Source organism: Gracilinanus agilis, chromosome 4 (genome assembly GCF_016433145.1).
Source record: "Gracilinanus agilis isolate LMUSP501 chromosome 4, AgileGrace, whole genome shotgun sequence".
In the NCBI taxonomy this organism is placed as follows: Eukaryota; Metazoa; Chordata; class Mammalia; order Didelphimorphia; family Didelphidae; genus Gracilinanus; species Gracilinanus agilis.
Genome location: NC_058133.1, coordinates 104,488,289 through 104,502,165, shown reverse-complemented (window position 1 = coordinate 104,502,165; position 13,877 = coordinate 104,488,289). Strand labels below are relative to the sequence as shown.

At 39.1% G+C, this 13,877-nt stretch overlaps 1 protein-coding gene across 5 annotated transcripts in view; it reads right to left on the bottom strand.

Moving 5' to 3' along the window:
• PPP1R12B (protein phosphatase 1 regulatory subunit 12B) overlaps positions 1-13,877 on the bottom strand; it is a 303,467-nt gene that overhangs the window by 219,898 nt on the left and 69,692 nt on the right. For all 5 annotated transcript variants that reach the window (XM_044676051.1, XM_044676053.1, XM_044676049.1 and 2 more), the window contains exon 2: positions 938-1,068. In XM_044676051.1, the coding sequence (XP_044531986.1) occupies positions 938-1,068 (131 nt within the window). The remainder of the gene's footprint in view (positions 1-937; positions 1,069-13,877) is intronic.

The following is a 13,877-nucleotide window of genomic DNA, read 5'->3' as shown; positions in this document are numbered from 1 at the left end:
AAATATATCAATAAAATGAGGGAAATATTTCATATGAAAAATCATGGAATCATTAGCTAACTATAAATTGAGTCTCACAATTTGGAACTATACCCAAAGGGCTTTAAATGACTGCCTGCCCTTTGACCCAGTCATACCACTGATGGTTCTGTACCCCAAAGAGATAATAAGGAAAAATACTTGTACAAAAATATTTATTGTCACGCTCTTTGTGGTGACAAAAAACTGGAAAATGAGTGGATGTCCATCAATTGGGGAATGACTGAACAAATTGTGGTATCTGATGGTGATGGAATACTATTGTACTCAAAGGAATAATGAACTGGAGGAATTCCATGTGAACTGGAAAGAATTCCATGAACTGATGAAGAGTGAAAGGAGCAGAACCAGGAGAACATTGTACACAGAGGCTGATAACACTGTGGCACAATCAAACATAATAGACTTCTCTACTAGCAGCAATGCAATAATACAGGACAATTCTGAGGGACTTATGAGAAAGAACGCTAGCCACATTCAGAGAAAGAACTGCGGGAATAGAAACGCAGAAGAAAAAAAACATTTCCTTGATCACATGGTTCGATGAGGATATGATTGGGGATGTAAACTCTAAATGATCACTCTATTGCAAATATTAATAATATGGAAATAGGTCTTGATCAATGATACATATTGAATTGCTCATTGGCTACAGAAGCGGAGAGGGAAGAGGGGAGGGAAAGAACATGAATCATATAAGCATAGAAAAACATTCTAAATTAATTAAATAAATAGCTCTTAAAGGATTTAATTGAGCCTCAATAATTCCTATTTGCTTTTGTTAATTATGAATGATAATAGTTGAGTCCATTAATGATTCTAAAGTTCTGGAACCAGAGCAAAATAAGAGAGAGTATGTACTACTACAAAGAACCAGGATCCATTGAAACTCACTCACTCTGCTATGTTAAGATAGCCACAGGAAGCTGCCGCATGAAGAGGAGTCCAGCCCTCGTTGTCCTGCTGGTTTACATTGGCTCTGTTCTCCACTAGGAACTTCACCATGTCCAAGTTTTCATCAATACAGGCCTGAAAAGATGTCAAAGCCAAAAATCAATTTTGGTTTCCAAATATGGCTAAAACACTAAAATTCCCCTTACCTTCCCCACTTTGCTGACCTCCTGTCTCCCACTTATTCCTCAGATGCTGCCAACCTAATTTATTCCCACTCCATTTCCAAGGATGAATACATCATCTTACATTTCCTATTCCTCCATAAATTCACACAAATTCTGGTAATTATGGTAAATTTTGTTGACTATGAAATCCTGTAGGTAGTCAAAAAGTATTCTGTATTCCAGAAAACACTTCTGGAAAATTCAGTTACTAATAACAGACTAATAGTAATTGACATTAGCAACACTTCAAGATTTATAAAGTATTTTAATACTTTATCTCATTTGATCTTCACAATAATCCTGTGAGGAAAAACAGTTATTATTATTCCCATTATATAAATAAGGAAAATGAGTCTTAGAGAGATTAAGTGATTAACTTGCCCAATCACAAAGTTGTTGTCAAAAGTGGGATTTGCACCCGTCTTTCCTGACTCTTAACTCAAGCTCCCTCCAGCAAAATGCAGAGAATAAAAACTAAAGTTCCCTCAAAGAATCAACACTTTTTCAGCTATCTTATATGATGTACAGAATCACCCAGTGGTAACTCTTACCAAGATAAAAAGCAATTAATTCCAATATCCAGCTCAATCCAACATACTTTAGCACTCACTCCATCCAATAATTTTTATATGAGACCAATATAACTAGGAATAATCCAAGGATGGATGGTGGGGAGTGGGAGTGGGGTTCCCCTCTTGGTTTTGTACTTGAGGTCATTTCCATCTATATGGGATAAGGGTGGGGTGGGGTGGAAAGGATCAGGCTATAAATCCCCCACCTGTTCCAGGAATGAAGTCACACCAAAGTAATTCAATTAAGGACATGAAATTTGAGGAAAAAGTTTATAGAACTCAGAATGTGCTATATTATCAAGGCTGACATTTTGGTTAATAGAATTTAGTATTTGTGAGAGATATATTGATCTTATCTTCTAATATCTTTAGTCAAGAGACCTAGTGCTCTTGATTGAGAGATTATATGATTTGCTTTGTTAATATCTGAGGTGGAACTTGGTATCCCAGGTCCTCTGTCTTCAAAACTTATAATATACAAGTCCCACATCAGATACTAACAAAGCAAATCATATAACTTTTCTGAGCCTCAGGTGATCATAGCACTTACCTCGGAGGATAAATGAGATAATGTATATAAAGTACTCTGCAGATCTTAAAGCACTATAAATGTATATGCTAGTATCAGTATTATCCTAGCTCTATTACTAACAAGCTGTGTAACTTTAAGCAAGTTGTTTAATCTCTCTCTCTGCCTCAGTTTCTTATTTATAAAGTAGGAATGCTATCACTTGCTCTCCTTCTCAGAATTGTGTAGGAATAAAATTAGATGAGAGGTGTGAAAAGTTTTTGAAATTTTCAAGTGCTGGACACATGGCAAGGTATTGTTGTTGTTTCAAAAGTTCTAGGATATTCGAACTTTGGCTCAGATTTGTCTGATTTTTTTTTTTTTAAAGAAAATACTTAAGAGACCAAATATAGATTTCCTCAGTGGGGAGTTTCAGTTGTAAAATGATAGGCCATCTAAGTTGAAATGAGGGAGATCTTGATTTGAAGAAATTCTTTAAGGATGTCCTGGAATATGACTTCAAATGATGCCACCAAAGATGTTTATAGTCATAGATGGCTAAGAAAACCTGGCAAACTACAATCACAGAGAGAAATTTTCTGAATAATGGTTCTGTCACCCATATGCCAGACTCACAAGGAACAGAATCTTGGGGGAGGGGAGGAATATCCATGGCTCTAAAGAAGAATGGTACAGAAAAACATGATTAGAAAATCTGCACAGATCTTTTCAGTGAATGGTGGAGATATGAGAGCCTACCACTGTGAGTTGTGCCACACACAGTTGTGCTATTTTGAAATATAAGCTTGTGGATATAAATGGGGGCCAGGGGGTAACAGAGAAAAAGAAGAGAGAGGAGACAGAAGGTGAGGGTAGAGGCAATTTTTCCTCTGAAAAATCTACCTGGATGTAAGTAATCATATCTAAGCTGGTTCTACAATGATTGGGGGAATCAGTCTCCTAGACACAAGTGTTGTCCCTCCTTGCCTTACCTCTTATTTTTCCATTTTCCAAGAAATGCTAAAAATGCAGCTGGGAAAAGTGCTGGTGAATTTGGAAGGAAAAATGCCTGAATAAGCTTCAGGTATCCCAAGAAATAGTACAGTCATAATGAGCAAATGCTCTCTTCCATACTCCCATTCCAGAAAAGAAAAAAAAAAAAAAAAAAAAAAAAAAAGATTAAAAGGCCAAAAATGTCTTTGTTCCTCTCCATTTTGTACACCTGACTCTCCTGACTTTCCTTACCATGCCACAAAAACTGTTACCCTGTAAGCTTATTTTATTCCTGCACTTCACACACTGTAAGTACCCTCTGCCCCATGGCCTCTCTCTGATTAGCTAGTCCTTCCCATTATTTCCTTTTTAAGAAGGTTGTCCAGATCAATCAAGTTTTTATTTCTCTCCAGGCTGTACTCCTGACTCTCCCAGATTTTTTTCTATGATGTCCCTATGCCAGGGACTCTCATCTCTTCCTCCAGTGTCCTTTTTATGTGTTGTCTTCCTCTATTAAAATATAAGCTTCTTGAGGTCAGAGACTCTTTCTTCCTGTTATCTACATGGCCAGTGCTTAGCCCAGTCCGGCACATAGTAAGTGCTGAAATAAACAGCTGTTGACACACATACACAAAAAAAGTACAGAAAGGATTCATGTTAGGCCTTCAGTAGACCAACCTTCCTGACCATAGGAGTTCAAAGACAGATGGAACATGTAATAAAAGGGATTTCTGGAAGCTCCATCTTGGGATGGCTTAATGCAAGTGCTTCCTGGAAACAGAAATGATGAATCTTCAGTTCAGTAAAGATCACAGCTAAATCAAGAACCACAAACCATCTGTAACAAATGGTTTAGAGAATAGTCAACATTCACTTTCACATATTGCTGAAAAGAGCTAAAGTCCTTTCACTAGCAACTGTATACTAAGTCTGATACTTCAGCATTAATTAATTCATTCTCAGTGATTTCTCATATCTTGTTCTCTTTCAAATAACTGCCAAAATCCCAATTCCTTCATAAAAAATCCATACAAATACATCGCTCCCTCCAAAGATATTCTAGTTCTCCCAAAGGGCACTTGTCTTTTGCATTTCTGCAACATAAACATTTCTTCTCATTTAATTTCTGTTTCTCACTCGCTTGTTATTCAATTGTCTGTATGCTTTATGTTCTTATTTTAGAAAGACTGTCACTCAAAGAGAACAACTACTCTATGACTTATTTCATAAACCACCAACCAAAATCAGTAATGAAAACTTTTAGGTGAGAATGGCTACAATGGGTATTGGCCCATAAAGAAGAAAGTGCTTCTGGAACTACAACTAAGAAAGATACAAGTAAAACTCACAAACTTTCTCTGTCCATGATCATATGCCTCCAATATCACAGAGGTCAAGTGTACAAACTCCTTCCAAGTAATTGCAGGCCAGAATGGTCATTAATGGCATCAGTTGCCATTTACTAGCCTCTGACACAGTCACAAAATTTCTTTCTTGGCTTTCAATAGAGAGCTTCAAATACTTAGTTTCAAATGGCTATAATAATGTCAGACAGGCTTTTGAGAAGTAATACTATCAGGATCTTCATTGCCCTTTGGAAATGACAGCTCCCCAAGGCTCAAAGTAACTAAGACATAATACCCTATCAGTACAAGTATAATACAAAGGAAAAAGATATCATCCTATCCTTCCCCTTTCCTCTTTCACTCATTCTCTGAGTGTGTCCCTCACCCACTCCCCTTCTTGAGGAAATGCGCAATGGAATTAATAAATGTTGAGTTCACTAGTTAGACTATTAATATTATATGGGCAGGAAAAAGGGATTCATCTTGGAGAAAATGAAGGGCCAAATTCTTTAATCACAACCCAGATGCTCTCCACAAACTAAAATAAAATCTGTTGTAATAGTTCCAACAGTCCTGTAAATAGCCACTTGCACAGGCAAGTAACTGAGACAATTGATTTTATTCTTTATGTCCTGGACATCTCTTCTAGAAGATTGAATTCAAAAAGTCTTTGAGCTGGTATGTTTTTCAGTGTTTATTTTCAAGGAAATTCCCTAATGTGTTAAGATGCTGTGTGTTTTCAAGTGAGTTCATGCTATGATGGTTAAGAGAATAAACAGTTGTATGACATTCTCATGAAATACCATAGAAAATATATTGTCCTCCTGTTTCTCCTGTATCCAGAAAGAGGAACATGACTAAAGCCATTGGGGAGAAAGGAATGGTTCCCTGAAAACCTTCTCAAATGAATAACTCCTAAATTTAGATGCCCTTCCACCCACTCTATTCACAGCTGTCCTGCTAACTCACTGACTGACTGAAGCATGGCAAAGTAAGCAGCCTTGCCCAATCTACAAAATCACAGACTGAAAAAGTCTAGTGGCATGTAGTTTGATCTCTTGCCTTCACACAGGGCTATTCTGAACGATTAAAAACAAATGGATGTCTTGTATTTATTTAAAAATCTCCAGCAAAGGAGATGCGACAAACTCTCTTTTACTAGTTAATCATCTTATCTTGCGTGCTTCTCAATACTTAGCAAATTCTTCCTTGCATTTAACCCAAATTCCTCTGGCTGAGGTTTAAAATCTATTTCCTCCTTTTCTGCCACCCAGTAAGAATTACTGACACTCAGAAGAAGAATCTTTTGCCTTCAATTTTCTTTAACTTCCTTGAAGAATCCAATCTCTAATTCTGAAGAGCTTGCTAAGTCAGAAAAGTGTTAACTGTCTATAATTCCTGAATTAACTTCTCTAGCCCCACAGCCCCTCTTCTAAAATCTCTGGATCTCCAAAAAAAAATTTCCAACTCTCTATTGGATATCTCCACCAATCAGATGCCCCCATCAACATCTTGAAGTCATCACATCCAAAAGTGAACTTGCTATCTTTATCCCAAACTGAGTTCTTGATTTCTGCCATTAGTAATACAATCCTTCCAGTCACTGAGGTTGGAAAAGTCCTCCTCTTCAGCTCCAATGATCATATTTTATTCTTTGTATTACATTCACCACCTTGCATGTAGGTTTTCAAATTAGTAAGGTAATAGTTTAATCTTCCTAATTAACATGACACATTTTTCCTGTTAATGATAAACTGTATTTTCTCCAAGGAAAAACTTTGGCTTTAAACGCAGAACAGGTATCAAGGCACATCTACTGTACCTGGTACACACTTCTACAACCAAACGCAAAGCTGCTGACAGCTAATCAGTGTCAGGGTTAAATCTAGGAGTGCAGAGGAAAAGTCTGCACAGAACAAAGCCTCCTACTTTCTCAAAATAGCCTGCAACTGTCACCACTACCAAGTGCCGGCCTGAGAAGCTGACCTTGTCATTGTGTCTCAGGGCACTGCTTGTCCTACCTGCTCCTGCCACAAAATCTATCTCCTCTCTCCACCAATCACTGCTCCAAGGTGCTAAGACGCTGCTAGTCATGGCTTGGCATAAGAGAAGCTGCTTTATGTAAAAGGAAATCATCATTTTCCTTACTCTGATTTCTATGCTTAGAATTGTCTCAGTTTCAATAGATTATATGGATAAAATGCCTTGGGAGAAGATGCTTCCTACATGTCACCTTTCTCATATCTTTTCACTATTCCATCCTATACTCTGGGAAAATTCAAAAGTTTCACTGCATTACCACAATTTTTAAAAAACTTATAAACAAAGAAGAAAACATAATTCCTTTCATTAGCCAGGCACAGAATTCCTGAGCCAAGTTGGTAAAATCAACAGGATAACCAGTGCCTAATTAAGGTAAGACATATCTTGAATTTCTTGTCAATGACCCATTCATTCTGTTCAACCAAACCAACCAACCAATTAACATAGTACATGTGGAGGGCAAGGCCAGGGCTAACAGAACATGAATTTTATGTTTCCAATCTATCCTAACTTCATGATCCATGCTTTTTCCCCATCGCTTCATGCATCAATATAGAACAGAGGTCAGCAACCTACAGCAAATTTAATTTTTACATTGCTGTTTTCACATCTCATGTCCTGCTGGCCAAGTTGGAGTGATACATTTCTTGACTCTTTGCCATCCCTACTCATGTATATCAGAAAGAAAGGGATCAGAGCCTTGACACATCATTTAAAAAAGGCTACCAACTCCTGGCATCAACAATCAAGAGATTATAATTTTACCAGAAAACTGTGGGAAGTTTTGGGTCAAACTTAAACCCAGATGGTATCCTAAAAATCAACAATTACTCTAAAACTGAGACTCAACCTGAGATCTATGAATTTGTTTCTTTTTTAATATTTTGAAAACTACATTTCAATATAACTGATTCCCTTTGCACTACTATGTACTTTATTTCATGTACTTCTGAGAGGAAGCCCCATAGACTTCACTAGACCACCAAAGATATTCATGACAAAAAAATATGAAGAACCTCTGTTCTAGGAAAATCTGATCCTGATTCTTCAAGTATGTCCTTCTCTGAAGGCATTCTGGCTAAGGCTGGGCAAAGCAAAGGAGTGAAATTGTTCTTACTGATGACGAGTAAGCTGTGAAACTCAACACCAATGAACCCAAAGACTCCTTGTTTCCAATTCTAACAAAGTCTATTTTCTCGTTTTCATAAGCCATGGAAGTTTCCAGCCCCAAAGTGTATTTGTCAGTCAGTCGTTAAACATTTATTAAGTGCCTATCATGGGCCATGCACTATGTTAAAGAGTTGAAACAAAGAAAGGGAAAGACAGTCCCTTCTCTTGGGGAGTCCACAACTTAACAGAAGTCAAAACGCAAACAAGTATGTACAAACAAGCTAAATACAGGACAAATCAGAGATAATCAACAGAAGGAAGACAAAAGCATTAAGAGGTAGCACAAAAGGCTTATTGTAGAATGTAGGATCTAAGCTGGGACTTGAAAGAAGTCATGAGGAAGAAATGAGAAGGAAAAGTATTTCAAGCATGGGAGAGAGCCAGTAAAAATGCTCAGTCAAGGGATGGAGTACCTTATGAAAAGAATAGTAGGGGGCAGCTGAGTGGCTCAATGAATTGAGAGCCAGGTATAGAGAATAGAGGCCCTGGGTTCAAATCTGTCCTCAGACACCTCCTAACTGTGTGACCCTGGGCAAGTGACTTGCCCCATTACCTAGCCCTTATTGCTCTTCTGCCTTGGAACCAATATACAGTATTGATTCTAAGACTGAAGGTAAGGGAAAGAAAGGAAGAGAGGGAAGGCAAGTGTCACTGGATCACAAAGGTGGTAGAAGAGGAAGAGTGGGAAAAGAGTGGAAAGGGGAGCAAAGGACTGGAGAATTTGTACTTCAAGTAGAAAATTTTATATTTGATTATAGGAGAAACAGGGAATCATAGAGTGAATGAAGAGCAGGGGAAGCATGGTCAGATTTGAAATTTAGAAAGATTTCTATGGCAGCTGAGTGGAAGATGAACTAGAATGGGGAGGACTTCTGGCAGGAAGACCAATCAGCAGGCTACTACTGCAATAGTTCAAGTGTGAGGTGATGAGAGTATGTTGAAATCCCTTCATATAAGGGCAAAAGTTGGGGAGGAAAGAAAAACTGTGGATAAAATAAAGATGTTAGCAAGTCGCAAAGCTTTCACTGAGAGAAGTTAGCACAAATGCTGCTATCTAAAGCCACATTCTTTCCCAGCTGACTTCTTCAAGTTGTAAAATATTACAACCACAGCTTAACCTATACATGACATCAGTCCACCTCATGGATGGTAAGGACTTCTCCCCATATGAGAAACCCACAAGCTATGCGTGGCCACCATGAAATACTCTGCAAATGAGTCAATAAGTCAATCAGGAAACCTTTTTTTTAAGTGTTTAGGCACTGTGTTGAGCACTGGTGATACAGAGAAAGGCAAAGCCTGCCGCCCGCCCCCATCCCTCACCCTGGCCTGGAAGAGCTCAGCAACTATAGGGAAAGGAAACATACATAAAAACTGCACATACAAAATCTCCATGATATAAATGGAAGGTCATCTCAGAGAAAAGGCACTGTGGGGCAATAATGGTTGGGGCAGCAGGACAAAGGCACAGAAACAGGGTTGTGTTTGAGAAACAGCAAAAAGGCCAATGTCACTAGATCATGGAGTCCACAGAAAGGAGTAAAAGGCTGTTTGGTTTCCAGATGGAAACTACATCTGATCACGCATGTAGTGGTCAGGCAGGCTTTGGACACAGGAGAGAGAGAGGGCCAAAAGATACACAGAGAGGAAAGAATTTTCCAGATAACGTCACTATGACTAGGATTTCTGTTTCCAGTTAGCACACTACACCAAGTCTACCTCAAAAAATACCACTCCAGCCTTAGGGACAGTAGGTATTCGCATTCCCCTCAGTAAAGGCAAAGCTATCATCTAAATAGAGTGGCACTATTTATTATGTCTTAAATTAGTGATGTTTCAAATGTTCCGTTTACATTCTGCTAACGTTTTTAGTTTGTGATCTTTCTTCTAGAGACTCCACGGCTGACTCTTTCTTGCCAACCATATTTGTGAAGATCAAATGAGATAATATTTATCAAGTACTTAGGACAGAGCCTAGCACACAATTGGCACTTAAAATACGTCTTACCTTTCTTCTCTCCTTCTTCTGCACTTTTTTTTAATTAAATTTTAAACATTTATTAATATTCATTTTTAACATGGTTACATGATTCATGCTCCTACTTTCCCCTTCACCCCCCGCATTCCCCCCACCCATGGTCTTCTGTACTTTCCATTCTTTCCACCTAAACCAAGTGAAGCCTATATAAGTTCATCTGGCAGGCACCACTCCCAAATTACTTCATCTTACTATTTGGCTAGGGTCTTCCTCTTAGCATCAAAAGAGAACTCAAAGAGAGAAATGGGGAAAGCAGGGAAGGAAAGGGAAAGAGGAGGGAGAAGAATGTGAACTACATTAAGAGGCAACTACAACCCAGTATATTTCACCATCAAAGAGCCAATCAGCATCTTCAATCCTAATTTCAACCACCTTGCTATTCATCTATTACCCTCATTTTTAGGGATAATAATGAAGTACACAAGCATTTATGAAAATGTCTTATGTATCAGGCACTAGGCTAGGCAGTGGGGATATAAAGATATCAATGAAACACTCTCTCCCCTAGCTGTCTCATTATCCCCATTCTATGTATGAAGAAATTGAAGCCTGGAAATAGAAATGACCTGCCCAAAATGCAACAGTTCACACATATCACAGTTAAAACTCAAGTCTATATCTTTTGACTTGAACTCCCGCCCTCTAACACAAAATACTAAAACCTAGTTCTGTGATGGTAACAAGCCCTGGCAAAGAGGGCAAAGAGGAAAGAGAGAAAGAACTTGTTCTGCTTGGCCAAAGAGGATGAAAATAGCCACAGTGGGTAAAAGGTAGAGAGTCAGATATTGGTTCAATGTCAGGACAAACAAGTTGTCCAAAAGGAGATGACATTGCCTCCTTCCTGTCTCTTCTTTTGCACTGGCTGCCTCCCATGCCTGGGATATTTTCCTTTATCACCCCCTCCTCTCAGAATTCCTGGCTCCCTCAAGGCTCAGATTAAATGCCATCTTTTCAAAGAGACATTTTCCAATCTTACAGCTTCAAGTAGTGCCTTTCACTCTCAGATCTTTTATCTCTCTGAATGGATCTTGTACATACCAGTTTATGGCATGGAATCTACTCCATTAGAATGTAAGCTCTTTGAGGGCAAGGTCTGTTTTTGCTATTTCTTTGTATTTCAAAAGTTTAGTGCAGTGCCTGGCCCACTGCAAATGCTCCATAAATGCTAGTTGATGAGCTGACAAAATGGGCCACCTCAGGAGGTCATGGGTTCACCATCATGAGAAGTCTTTAAGTAGAGGCTAAACTTCCTTGCTGGTGAAGCAATAGATAATGTTATATAAATGTCAACTGTTAGCAGCTATTACTGTGAACAACTCTCTTGGAGATGATGTAGAGGAAAATGCCACAGGTTGAACTAAATGATCTCAGAGGCACCTTCTTACCCTGAGCCTTGGGGTGATTCTGTGGAATGTGTGCATAGCTCAAAAATAAATGAGGAAATCTCTGCAGTTACTTCCTGGAAAACAGTATACATGTGTTAAATACTGAGCTATGCCAAAAGACTGCAGGTGACTGAGATTGGGAGGAGGAACACCTACTATGTTCTAGGTACTATGCTTAGCTAAGCACTTTACAAATATCTCGTTTGATTTAAGGTAATTAGGGAAGGTTTCATAAGGATGTTTTATGAACAAGTTTTTTAAAAATGAAAGGGACATATATGGTGACTTTATAAAGGGTACAGAGACAACTAGAGAGTTCAGTGGATTGAGAGCAAGGCCTAGAGTTGGGAAGACCTGGGTTCAAATCTGGCCTCAGACATCTCACAACTTGGGTAAGTCACTTAACCCTGATTGCCTAGCCCTTGCCATTTTTCATCCTAGAACTAAATTTAAAAAGTGTGTGTGTGTGTGTGTGTGTGTGTGTGTGTAGAGAGAAAAAGAGAGAACCCACTGTGCCCAAGGAAACAAAATGAATCAGTACAAAGTCACTCAACCCAATGCCCACTGTCTACTAGACCAGAGATGTCCAACACATGGCCCATGGGACAAGGTCAAATTATTATCTGGCTTGTGGAACTTTAAAAAATATTTTAAGCATTTAACATCATTTCATTAAAAACAGCTTTGGTTTAGAGCAGGGGTCGGCAACATATGGCTCTTTCTGCAGGAGCCATAAAGTCAATTTTTTTTCAGGCGCTGTTACAGGAGTGCACTGTGAGCACTGTACGGCTCTCACAAAATTACATTTTAAAAAATGTGGCGTTTATGGCTCTCACGGCCAAAAAGGTTGCCAACCCCTGGTTTAGAGAGTATGTGTTATGTAAAAAAAAAAAAAAAAAAAAAAAAAAAAAGAGTCCAGTACACCAGCATTTTTATAAAAGGAATGAAGCCTATCTATCAAATTGGGTTGGCCACTCCTGCCTTAACTAAGCACCAAACACAACGCCTTCCTGTAGCCCTTATGAAGAGTGCTTTGGTTACCTACCTGTTCACTAACACAAATCTGCCTTACAGAGTGCCTTCACATTTGACTACCTGGCTCAACCTCAGCTGCCCCCCCAAAAGGGAGGATGCTATAATGCTAACATGGCATTTGAAACAAATTGCTATCCCATGGAGAAGGATTTTTCAATTTAACTTCAGGTCACTCTGTGCCCATAAACAAGTGTATCACACACCACAAAGGACAGCTTGAAAACTATGAGATGGATATTGCAGGACAGCTGCCTCAGGGAAAAAAGGTCAGCCATCCCAGGTACCAGAATGTGTAAAAAGTGAAAGCCAATTTCAATTAGAGATTGAAAAGAATAACTTTTTAAAATTTTTATGGCATTTTATAATTTACAAAGCTTTACCCACACCTATCATCTCATTTGACTAGAATACTTTTTTGTAAATTTTACTGTAGTGAACAGAAAGCACTTTCTTCATTCTCCTGACAGCCCTTCTTTTCTGTACTGGCTCCTCTTATCCTCCACACCTCCCTAAATGTTGGCGTCAACAAGCATTTCTGATTACCTAGCTTATTTCCAGGACTGTACACAGCCCAATTGTTACCTCTTATCCAGAATCCAAGTCCTACATTTACAACTGTCTATTAAGAACTTCTATCTGAATTGCCTTGCCTGTACATCAAATTCACCATATCTAAAATTATACAGTATGATCTTCTACTCCACTTTCTGTTGCCTTATTTTCGTTTTCAACCTTGTAGAAATTCACCTGATTGCAAATACTGATCCTTCTAGCTGCACCCCCTCATTTTCAATTCCTGCTATCTCCAGACCAGTTTGGGCCCTCATTTCCAACTGCCAGAACTACTGTTAGAGCCTCTTAAATGATACTTGTTCTCCAGTTGTCTTTTCTTTCCAATTCAAAAAACTTTTTATACATGTTACACTCAAGTAAAATCCAATTACTCTATTTGCTGTTGTCCAAATACATCCTAATATTTCGGCCCTTAGGTCTTTGTTCATACATTCTCTTTCTTTCTAAAAGTTCCTCCCTTGTCCCCCAACTAACAATACTTACCCAATTCCTATTCTTCAAGGTCTATCTCAAACACGTTCTTTAAGAAGCCTTCCCAAGAACTTCTGGGTTAAGATGGCGGCAGAGTAGAAGCAGCTTGCTTAGTCTCCTAACCCACACAGATAGGACTCCTCAAGAAGACATAAAAACAAATCCTGACAAACAAAGGGACCCCACAAAAGGGCGCAGCATTGAAGGTACGTGGAATCGTGGCATTTCCATGCTATAAAGGGGTGAAACAGCTCTCACTAAAATGCGAGCTGAGCAAGCCCCTCCCCTCCACACCACCTACAGTGCCAAAGCCAGTGCAAAAGACTTAGAGCAAGTTTGAGGCACCCATTAAGTCATTGGCAACTACCTGGGGTCACCAGGCCCTGCTACTGAGAGCAGCAAGGCTTAAGACCCCAAAAGGCTAAAGAACACGCGGACTTTGAACACAGACCCTGAGAGCAGGCGCGGTCGCAGCTGAGATGTGGATCCTGAGCGCAGGCACAGACCTTGAGTGGGGACCCAGGGCAGAGGGGTGCAAGACTGTGGAAGCAGCACCCTGAGACTGTTAAAGGAGCTTCAGGCAAAG